Below are 11,588 nucleotides of genomic sequence, written 5' to 3' on the forward strand. Positions count from 1 at the left end.
CGGTGTGCTGTTCCCCACTCCCGCAGCCCGGCCAAGGTCCGTCCCGGCGTCGCACCCAGACCCGCCTGGCTGGGAGTGATGGGGTCACCGCGCAGCCCAGGCCCAGGTGTCCCACATCGGTCACACGTTAGCCCTCCAGGGGTCCTCCAGACAGAGCCCCCAGGAGCCCCCAGGTCCCTCCAGGCGGGTCACGCATCCCCAGCCAGCTTCCTCAAATGGTGAGCTGGCCCTGGGATCGCGGATGGCAGCACCTCAGCAGCACCACGTGGCGGAGGGTGTGTGCCCCTCGCCTTCCAGCCGCAGCAGGTGCTGTGTGGCTCGGAGATGTGCCCCGGAGGACCCCCACCCAGTGACTGCAGCTCATCCCAACCCCACCCAGACCTGGCCCCGGAGGCTCAGAAAACTTGTTCTCCAGGTATGAAACCACCGTGGAATCCCATCTGCCCACTTCATCCGCCCACTGGCCTCCTCCTCCTGTTCGGCCTGCAGACCCACCACCCCCACCCCTTCCCGCCACTAACTCTGCACTTCCCCACCATCGAGGACCAGGGCATCTTCTCCCTGACTTTGTGGTGGCCCCCAACATCTGGTACCACCAACGGGCACCTGGGCCAGGTCCCCTCCCCAGACTCTGCCCCTGGGGCCATGCTGTAGCAGGAAGATCTGGCTGAGTGCTGGGCCCAGCCCAGCCCACATGGGCCATCCTCCATCCCAGAAATGTCATCCCCCTCTGAGGTCCAGGCAAGGAGCTCCCTGCCGTGGGGACAAGAGGGCTGGCCCCAGGGCTGGGGTCAGGGCCTGGGACGTCTCTGCCACCAAGGCGGGGAGGCAAGGGCAGACAGACATACTCGGGGGACGCTTGCTGACTGGCCACCAGGGTCATTCACAGTAACTGTTTGCAAGTCTGGGAAAGGTGCCCCTTCCTCTGGTTCCCGCAGTCCCCAGGCCCTTGACCCATGTGCAGGTCACCCGAGATGCACAGAACACAGACTGCAGGGTAGGGGGCAGGTGGGGAGGTGCCTGAAGGCCGGGGCTTATTGGGCCAGCAGGATGGGGGCGTCTGACCCACTGCTGGCTGCCAAAGCTCACTCTGCAGTTGTCCAGTCCCCCGGGTAGCCCTGAGCCTGTCCTTGTAGGGAGTGGCAGCCGGAGTCTGAGCTGTCCTGGGGGACTGGGTAAGAGCTTAAGACGGACGACCTCAGCAGGGAGGGCACAGACCATCGCATCAGGCAGACCCAGGCATGGTGAGTGTGCTGCGCGTACACACACGAGTGTGTCTGTACCTGATGTGCGTGTGGGACCGTGTGGATGGGTGTGTGTGCACGTGTCACATGCATGAGTGTGTTTTGCCTGATTACGTGTGCACACAAGTTGAGTTTGTGCACATGTGTGAGGGTCTGTGTGTGCTGGGGTTTGGGGGAGATCTGTGCCTTGTGAAAGCCCTGGTGACAGCCTGGGGCTGGAAGGTGGGGGTCCTGGCCTTCACCCTAGTGGGGTCCCCAGAACAAGCCCTTCCACCTTCTGGCCGCCGGCACGGTTCACTTGCTCCCTGTTCCTCCTGGCTGGACTGCAGACTGAGCAGGGCATAGTTCAGGGTGAACCCCGCATGGGTCCCTCTGACCATGCCAAGCACCTGCAGCTGCCCCAGCCCAGGGACACGGGCTTGGGGCCCCCTGGAGCCCCAAATGCCACGGTGCACCCGTCCTCTGCATTGAGTCTCCCCAAATGCCTGGCTGCCCCCAAGGAGACCCTCGGTCAGGCTGGGGGACGCTGAGCCTTGGTGTTCTCATCTCAGGCCAGCAGGAAGGCCAAGAAGAAGGAGGGGGGGCCCCTGCGGGCCCAGAGGGCGTCATCGAATGTCTTCTCCAACTTTGAGCAGACCCAAATCCAGGAGTTCAAGGAGGTGAGGCCCTGCTCTTGTACCGGGAACCCCTCCACCCAGAAGCTCATACCTGAGGGGTCCCCTGGGAAGTGTAATGCAGGTGACAAGACCCTCGATCCAGAGCCAGGAAAGGGGGTGCAGCCCAGTGAACCTGGCCTCGGTTCCAGGCGTTCACACTCATGGACCAGAACCGAGACGGCTTCATTGACAAGGAGGACCTGAAGGACACCTACGCCTCCCTGGGTATGTGCCCCGGGGGCAGAACTCCAGCACAGCACCCCGACTCCCCCGCCCTCCGGCTCCAGTCCCAGAGCCTCGTTCCGCTCCTGGGCCTTAAAGCCTGACCTGACTTCCCGTGGGCTCTGGGGAGGAGGGGGCCTCTCCTGGGGAGAAATTCCCCTCTAGTTTGACCAGGGCGGGCAGAGGGCATCACAGGGTGGGTGGCACAACCCAAGCATGGGCATCCCAGAGCGGGAGATGGTAAAGAGCTCGAGGAAGGCGCTGCTGCCCCTGCGCGGGGCAGGCTGGCACTCCCACCCCCGGCACGGTCAGGAGGCCCAGGAGTGCAGCTGAGAGAGCACACAGAGACCCACCAGAGGCTCGTCCTTCGCAGGTGGCACGGCCCAGCCCGCGGCCCTGCCTCCCTCCCCACCTGGGGACAGCTGTCCTCAGCCTGAGGCGGCCCTGCCCTTGGAGCTGGGGGGGCAGGCTGGTTTCTACCTGGGGGGTGCCCCCTCACACCCAGGTAACAGATCACAGGCCTTCCGGCTTCTCTCCCCCACTCAGTCCACCTCCCAGGGCTGGGGTTTGGGGCTCTGCTGACCCTCAGAACCTGTATCCATCCACCACGCCTGGGCCAAGGGTGCCTGCACTGGCTCACCTCCCTCTCTCCGGTCGTCCCATCTTTGTTCTGGGGTTGCCTGGAGAATGATGGAGGGGGGTGGCCCCGTGGGGCACCTATTCGGACCACAAGGCAGCCAGGGCAGGCGACACTCCTGCCCTGTGACCCCACCCCCACCCCACCCCTGACGTCTGCAACAGGCAAAACCAACGTCAAGGATGAGGAGCTGGACGCCATGCTCAGGGAGGCCTCGGGGCCCATCAACTTCACCATGTTCCTGAACATGTTTGGGGAGAAGCTGAGCGGTGAGTGGGCCAGCCCGCAGGTCTGCCAGCGCAGCGTGTGCGCTTACGTGGTCCCAAGCGCTTAGAGAGCCACACGTCTCACATAGAAACCCAAATCTGCAGATCCCTTGAAAAGCCCCAGGACCTGGCATTCCGGGACCCACATCTGTGGGGCCTGTCAGCCCCCCTGGGTGGGTGAGCTGACAGCCCAGACCCAACGCTTCGCCCACTGATGGGGGCCTCTGTCCCTCATTGAGAACTCGCCCAGCTCTGGGCCTAGCGGGACCCAAGGGACCCCGAGAACAGTACCACTGGGGTGGGAGCTGAGGGTCTCCCAGGTGCTCAGAGTGGGAAGGCCATTCAGGGCACTGAGTGGGCGAGGGCGTGGACCCCAAGTTGCCCAGGACTCAAGGCCTCCTGTGGGCAGGCATGGATGCCGAGGAGACCATCCTCAACGCATTCAAGATGCTGGACCCCGACGGCAAAGGCAGCATCAACAAGGACTAGTAAGTGTGGCCGCAGGCGCCCGGGCGCCACCAGGGTAGGAGGGGTGCCAACCGCCCCACCCCGCTTTCAGGGTACCCGAGGGCCGGATCAGCCCTACCCACACGGGGCCAGTGGTCACTGCCATTCAGACCATCGCTGGGTCTTTAGCCCCTCTGGGGGCTACTTCAGCCAGGCACCGTGAACGGACCTATTCGGTGCGCCAGGCACTGGCCCCCAGGGGCGTGGGGGTCAGGGAAGGCTCCCTGTGGGCACCCACCCACCCCACCCCAGTGCCCAGGACTCACCCGGAGCCAGGCTCCCAAGAGGCACCTGCCCTGTGAGCGGGTGGGATTGAAGGGGGGGCACACCCACCTCGGAGCAGCCCTGCCCCCCCATGTGGACCCGTCACGGGGCTCCCCCGGGGCCACCCCTCCAGTCAGGGCCATGCCTGCTCCGGAGCAGCCTAATCTGGCCCCTCCCTCCTGTCCTCAGCATCCGGCGGCTGCTCGTGTCCCAGGCCGACAAGATGACGGCTGAGGAGGTCTGTCCCCTCACCCCACCCCCCCTCCAAGGCCCCCACCCCCACCCCACCCCCAAGGCCCTCTGTGAAGCCCAAGCATGGCTCTCGGGGCTCTGGGGGCTCAGGAGGGGGATGTGCCTCAGCCCCCAGGGGCTGCAGCCTTGGGGAGGGTGGGATGTCCGGTGTCCAGGAAGGGAGACACCCGCCCCGGCCCCAACCCTTGCTCTGCAGGGTCTCCCCCCACTTCCTTCCCCCCAAGCACAGAAACAAGACAGAGCCTGGAGTCCAGTTCCTGTGATTAATTCACCTGCTGGCTGCGGCCTCGGGGACCCTCCCACTCCCTCCCACCCCTGCCTGGGCCTCACGACCCCCACCAAACTCGCAGGTTGACCAGATGTTCCAGTTCTCCACCATCGACACTGCAGGCAACTTGGACTACAAGGCCTTGAGCTACGTGCTCACCCACGGGGAGGCGGAGTGAGGGCCACCCCTCCCCCACTGGGCCGCGGCCAGTTCAATAAACGCGAACCCACAAACCGGCCTGCAAGTGTCTCTTTCGGGGGGAGAAGTTGCCCCCCTGGGGGTGGGAGTGTCCGTGGGGGCAGAAGGGTCTTCAGGGGGTGGGAGCATCTGCGTGGGGCCCACCCTCTGCTTCCGGCCCAGCCGGGCCCCACCTGCTCTCCCCACCTGTGCTAGCGCCGGGCTGGGGGGCTGCTCATTCAGGGCTCAGCAGAGGTTGAGCATGGCTCTGGGATAGGCTCCTTCAAGGAAGGCCTTCCCCACACCTGTCCACTCCAGACTCAGCCATGCTGGGGCCCTCAGGATCCCCAGCCCACTCAGCGCCCCTCAGCCGTGCCCCCGGGCCAGGCCGGCCTGCCCATACGCAGCCCCTGCCCCAGCCACCCTGGGTCTGGCCTGGCCGCCGGAGCGCCCCGCCTGGTCAGCGGCCTCTTGCCTCCACAGCGGCAGCTCTCCTTGCTACAGCCACAGGGAGTCCCCTGGGCCGGCCTGCCTGTGTTCGAGGACCCCGGGCCCCCCGGATGCTGGTACCGTCCCAGCCTCAGGCGTGACTGGTGTAGCCGAGGGGACCAGGGCCTGCCTCTCCTGGCTGCCCCTTCACGGCCCCAGGCCCGCTTCTCATCACACCAGCTGCTCCCCGGCCTCTGGTCCGCTGCAGGGGCCCCATGACGTCTCAGAGGACTCCCAGGGGGAGGGAGGCGGAGCCAGGATCACCAGCTCCAGGAGGGGCTGCTGGGGCCCGTGGGGGTGGGGGGGCCGCGGCGGGGCCTCGGGGGTGGCCGCCGAGCTTGCCGGGCGCACCTCTTCCTGGACGGAGGGGCTGCGTCGGCCTCGGCCTGCAGGCACCGGTATGGGGTGTGCAGGAAGAGCACCCCAAAGCAGCTGAAAAGGACGCACAGGCCGGCCACCAGCAACGTGGACTCCGGGGGGCCGTGGCCCAGCTCTGCCGAGGCTCCCCAAGTGCCAGAGTGCCCCCCCCGGGTGCAGGGGACCCCGAACCCCACTAACCATGACCTCAGAGTGACCCCGGGGACAGATCCTGTCCCAGCCCCAAGGGGCCCCAAAGGTGGGTTCACAGTCATGAGCCCCGAGGTCACCGCAGCGGGTCTGGGGACGAGGGCATGCAACCATCTCTCTGGTGGCGACCCCACTCCTGTCTCTCACACTCTCTGTCTCCGTCTTTGTCATTCTCACTGTCTGACTCTCCCTGTCTCTCTTTTATCTCATTTCAAAACCAGTCACATAGGGGTTAGAGGTTGAGCTCTCGTAAGGGCCTCAGGGCTGCTCCCACCAGGCTGAGCCTGAGGTTCGGCCTGTTGCCCTCTGACCCCACCCGACCCCCCCAACCCCCGCCGTGGGTGCCCTGCACCCACCCACCAAGGGCAGCGGAAGTCACCAAGAGGCGCACGGAGGGGAGATTTCCCGGGCTAGGTGGGGGCCGACCTGCTGGTCTGCGCCCTCGGGGCCCCACAGGCTGCGGCCCTCACCCTTCAGGCCAGCGGGTCCTGGCCGTCCCGGCAGGTGGAGAAGGATAGCTCCACGCGGCGCACGGTCAAGGAGGCCAGCAGCGCCATGCTGAGCACACCCTCGGGCTGCCTGCACAGCCACGAGGCCCACAGCCCTGCCCGGGGCACTGCCCCGGCACCCGTAGTCATCCCGAGGGCAGGGCGCTGCTCTGGTCACCGTGGGCCCTGCGGCCAGCCCAGGCCAGCACACGGCAGGCGCTCAGGTCACCTGCTGTGTGGCCTGGGGTGGGGTGAGGGGAGGCTCTCTGGGTCCCCAGGGAAGTGTTGGGGGATGGGCACTCACCCCAGCACGAGGACCAGGCCCGTGGCCCACCCTCACCCACAAGGAAGGAGTGCTCGACAGCCAGCTAGCTACATGGCGACAGGCACCGCTGAGAAGCAAAGAGCCCAAGCGGCGAGCAGGTGGCGGCCAGCTGGGACCCCTGGGGGCAGCGAGCCGCACAGACGGATGCGGCAGGAGTCAGACGTGCCACAGCCCTAGACGCCCAGACCCTGCCAGGCCCTGCACCTGAGGGGCGGGGCAGTGCCCAGGGTCAGAGTGGGTCTGGATGTCCGTTACGGCCGACCTGCCAACTCCCCCACCCCGGGGCACCACACTTTGACTCGCGCAAGGTGGTCTCGGCTCAGAGGACTCTCACCAGGGCAAAGGCCACGCAGACCGGAGATGTCAGGCAGAGGCCGATCCTGACAGCTCCAGTGAAATGCTTGGCCCGGTCCACGCACAGGCCAAGAGGCCGCGCCCCCAAGGCCCCAGACGCAATGAAGAGAGCCCCGCAGAGGCCTGCAAATTCCTGGAGGAGGAGAGGAGGCGGGGGCACCCTGTCATCTGGGGCCCGGAGGAGGCCCTCCCCCTTAGGATGCACGCCGTCACTGGGGAGCCCACGGCAGGGTCACTGAACGGAGCCTGAGGCCCAGGCAGGATGGCACGGAAGGCATGGCTGCACCGCTGGCTGGGGGAAGAGGTGTCCTCCCCGGAGGCGCCATTTCCCTGCGCTACCCCCAGCCAGGAGCTCAACAATTGCTAGAGAAAGGGCCTGCCTACTGCAGACACCCCTCACTGCCGGCCACCCCTGAAAAGCTGGGAACACGAGAGGCCCGAACCCCACACCCAGGGCTGATGCAGACAGTGGAGGGCGCGGCCAGAGGTGCTATGAGCAGAGCAAGGCCCCCTCCTCTGCATCTCCAATATCAGCGGGTCCCCCAGGGCTGGGGTGGCTGGGGCATGGCGGAAAGCGCCACACGAAATCCCAGTGGAACACACTTGGGCTCTGCCAGCACCCCCTCCCCACGGCCACCACCCCGCTGTCTGCAGACACAAATTTTCACACAGCATCTCAGTAGCGCCCACATCACCCCGTCCAAGTGTGGAAACCCAGCGCCTGGGGAGGTCGTGGGCCATTCCACAGCCACCAGCGGGAGAGCAGCGGCAGAAGAGAGCCTGTGGGGTGACAGGCCCCCAAAGCTCCGTCCTGCCGCGGGGCCCCCAGGGCAGGGCCGGCACCCGTGCTGGAATGTCCGTTCACCCAGAGGATCTGCTCCAGGAGGGACGAGAAGCTGGAGCAGATGCCGATGCTGCCCCCAAAGCACGCGGCTAGGGGCCAGGATGATGTAGGCCTGTTCCCTGCGAGCTAAAGGGGAGGGGCTGCTCAGCCCAGGAGCTCCAGCAGCACAGCCAGAGGCTCCCGGGGCAGCCCCGCCCCCTTCCGGGCAGCCCCGGGATCCCACAGCACACGCGCGGCACTGACCACTCCAGCCCCGCTAGGAACTTCTGTGCGGTGGATGGACAGCCCCCGCGGAGGGCGGGGCGGGGCGGGGGGCGTGCTCTCCCAGACGCAAGCAGGGGCCAGCAGGGGTGATGTAGACGCCCAGCTGCCGGGAGGGTACGCACGAATGCACACGCGTGTGGCTGCCTCACGCCCGCTGCTCCAGGCTCCTTGCCGGCTACCCCCACAGGTCATCCCCAGGTGGACGTCGGCAAGCCCCAGGGCTGTGCTGGGGCTGCTCTGCTTTGCTGCATTTGGAAACCCAGCTTTCAAAATACCACCCAAAGATGACTGCAACACCGACAGCCTCAGCTCAGCCCTCTCCGGGAGCTCCACCCAGCGGCCACCTGGAACCCCCTCCCACCTCTGTGAATGACCCCAACACTCGCCCAGCTGGAAGCCCCTCTCACCTCGGCACACCTCCAAACCCCCAGCCCTGAGCCTGCCCCACTGCCCCACCCGATCAAAGCCCTGGCTCTCTCCCTGGACACTCGGCACACCCTTGGCTCTCCGAGTCATTCTGGACCAAATGGAGTCACTCTCCCCTCAGACGCCCCCGAGGTGTCCATCACGCCAGTGTTTTGCCACCTGGGCTGACCCTTCCCGCCACCCTCCCCTTGCTCAGCGGACACACTGGCCTCTGGCTGCAGGCCCCACCCGTCAGCCTCACATCCACCTCAGAGCCTGCTGGTCCCTCATCTCCCTCCCTCGCCCCCCACATCTCCCTCCCTCGCCCCCCTCATCTCCCTCCCTCGCCCCCCACAAACGCTTCCTTCTGCGCCAGCCGGCCTCTCGCCTCTCTGGAGCTGTCTCCCCGCCAAGGAAACCACCGAACATCCCGGTCCCTGGAGCTGTGCCTGATGCTGGGAAGGTGCCCAGTACTTGCATACTTGCACATGAGGAAACCCCACATGCATGAAGTGCAACCCATGTGTGACCGCAGAAGGTGGCAAGTGCACACTCACACAGACAGGTGTGGACGCACGAGCCCGCCACTACGGCACTCATGTGCACACACGCACTAGCACACTCAGCCCATAAACGTACACACACATGCAAACACGTAGCCATTCATGCACACCGACACACTCTACACCATACACACGGGTACACACACATGCACACAAACACATGTGCATGCATGCACACACACTCACATGCGCACACTCCTGAGCTCCCTCACCATCAAGGGGATGTCCTCCTCCTTCTTCACCAGGGTGGGAGACAGCGGGCTGGCCACCAGGATGCCCAGGGGGTTTGCTGAATGGACGGGGACATGTGTCAGCTCAGAGTGGCAGGCTGGTCCCCAGCCCCCAGGAGGAGTCCCCATCCTCCAGGAGCGGGGAGCGCAGAGGTGCCGGGCCACGCGCTAAGCCAGCGGGGACGTCGGCCTCACCCCCGGGACTCACACACAGTGCCGATCATGTTGGCTGTGGCTCTCTGGTGCTCGGGAAACCACAGGCGGCCCGCTTGGCTGGAGAGATGACCAGGGTCTGGGCGAGGGCACAGAGGCTCTGCCCACCCGTGAGGGGAGCAAATGGGTTCTGGCGGCTAGTGATCATGCAGGGCTGGGAGCGGATCCCTCTCCCCGCAAAGTTCAGCCGCGCACACAGGACGGTCTGCAGGGCTGGGGTCAGAAGAGCTGCCCACCAGCCCAGACTCCCCCCTCCAGCACCGCAACCTCCACCCACCATGCAATGGCTGGGGACCCGGATCTAGGGAGGAGGCGACGGCTCTCGAGCCCACACTCGGGGACCCCGCCCATCCCAGAGTGGGCCCCGGTGTGGGGTCCGACTCACCACCCAGCGGAGCCCAGCAGAGTCCAGAACCCAGATGGCCACCACGCCGAATGGGATGGACACCACCAGGTAGGCCAGTGAGAGCCAGCTGATCTGCTCGGTGGAGAGGAGGAAGTGCTGGCTGACCGTGTCGGCCACGGGTGCGAGGCTGGGCCACAGCTGCAGACACAGGCCGGCACCAGCCCAGGAGGCACTACAGACACCACGACTGCCTGCTGTCCTGCGCATGGCTGGCTGGTCTGTGGGAGGAAAAGGCCCAGTGGTCCTGTCAGGGCCAGGTTTTCTCCCGGTCATGCCAGAGGGAAGGCACGGAGCGGGGGCTCAGCCAGCACGGCCGGGCCGCAGACCAGCAGCCTCTCTGCAGGCGTGGTCCCAGGGGCAGACAGAGGCCACACCTGGCTGGAGCCTGCAGGACAGCAAGTCCGCCCCAGGACTGACCCTCCAAGGAGAAGGCCCGAGGGCTGTCAGCAGAAGAGAGGTGGCCACCGTGCGGGAGCGGGAGGGGGCACCTAGACTGGGTGCGGCCAGAGCTAGAGCACAGGAGAGGGCCCCCGCCCCCAGCCACGTGCATGCGTAGTTTGCCCAGATGGGCCAGGCAGAGGAGCACACTGGGGGCCACTCAGCGGACACGCAGTGCCTGTGGGGGACACCCAGGTGGACAAGGGCTTATGCAGGAGGGAGGGGGAGGCAGGCCCGGCTTGGCCCAGAGATGAAGGTGTCGCAAAACAAGCCCGTGAGCGCTCCAGCTCGGCGGACCCAGCAACGCAGGAGCTCGCCCCGGGCCAGGTTCCCCACAGTGGAGGCTCCGAGATCCAGGCTTCCTAACCCAGAGGGAGCTCTGACCACAAGGCCTCACGCGACACCGAGCTTAGGCAACAGCTGCCTTTCCTTCCCTTTCTTCAGGACAGAGCCGGGCGCAGATCTCCCAGGTTTAGGAAGAGCTCCGTGCAGGCCCAGCTGCTTCCCGCCCGGCCTGATCCAGCGGCGAGAAAGCCACACCTGCCCTGCTGAGCAGCCAAGCTCATCCTCCCTCGCCAGCCTCGCCCCATCCTCCTTCCTCCCCGAGCTTGTGGCCGGAGGGGCAGAGACAGCGACGTGGGGACAACTGTTTGCCCCCAGTGACGCATTTCCCTTCCACCTGTTCCCAGCCTGCCAGGTGCCCCCGCACGTCCTTTGAGAACGCTGGCGGCCGCCCCACACACTGGCTCTCACCCAGACCTCACTGCAAGCACAGCCCCACCGGCCCTTCACACTGCCCCTCAGAACCCGAGGGCCCTGCTCATCTGGCCGCAAAGGGAGTAAGCAAGGGGCCACGCGGACTTGGCCAGGGCACACCTGGTGGTCCCTGCTCCCTGTCGTGACCACGCAGAGATCATGACAATTCCCGGTGAGATTCTTGTTTGTTCCATAATGACTTGTGAACGAGAGAAGTTCAGTGGGACAGCCGCGGTGTCCAAGGGCCTTCTCAGGGCCGCCCGATGCCTGTCCACACCCAGACTCATCAGAGCAGCTCAGGGGGCTGGGGGAGACCGCTGCTCTGCATTCTCAGACCAATGCACCCCAACCAGTTCTGGCTTTACAGCGTCTAGACACAGGGACGTGGTGAGTCCTGCAGAGAAAAGAGGCTTCTGGAGTCCCGGCAGACCCCAGGCCCAGGCTGCAGAGGCCACCTGTCCCAGCATGGGGCCAGCCAGCAAGGAGAGGAGGGAAAAGGCCCCAAGAAGTCTGGAATGACATCCAAGAGGGGCTGCCACCCGAGAAGCTCTCCGAGGCGGGGTCCTCCTGCCTCGCCTGACACCTCTCCTCCTCTCGGTCTCTGCTTCTGACTGTCCCTTGGCCGCTTGGCGCCTCCCTGAGCTGTGGGTCCCGCTGCCACCTGCAGCTCTGCACTACGTGATTGTGGCCACCCAAGGCTGCCCAACCAGTCCCTGGGATCCTGAGGGAGGCCAAGCGATGTTCCTTCAGGCA

General features: G+C 65.9%; 1 protein-coding gene across 1 annotated transcript; it reads left to right on the forward strand.

Annotated features, from left to right (window-relative positions):
• Positions 1 to 336: 336 nt before the first annotated feature.
• MYL5 (myosin light chain 5) lies at positions 337 to 4,494 on the forward strand. Its single transcript, XM_060298719.1, has 8 exons — positions 337 to 415; positions 1,137 to 1,244; positions 1,796 to 1,903; positions 2,050 to 2,125; positions 2,924 to 3,028; positions 3,435 to 3,513; positions 3,986 to 4,034; positions 4,399 to 4,494. The coding sequence occupies exons 2-8, from the start codon at positions 1,242 to 1,244 to the stop codon at positions 4,492 to 4,494; spliced, it is 516 nt and encodes a 171-aa protein (XP_060154702.1). The 5' UTR covers positions 337 to 415; positions 1,137 to 1,241.
• Positions 4,495 to 11,588: the final 7,094 nt, after the last annotated feature.

Source organism: Globicephala melas, chromosome 5, assembly GCF_963455315.2.
Source record: "Globicephala melas chromosome 5, mGloMel1.2, whole genome shotgun sequence".
In the NCBI taxonomy this organism is placed as follows: domain Eukaryota; kingdom Metazoa; phylum Chordata; class Mammalia; order Artiodactyla; family Delphinidae; genus Globicephala; species Globicephala melas.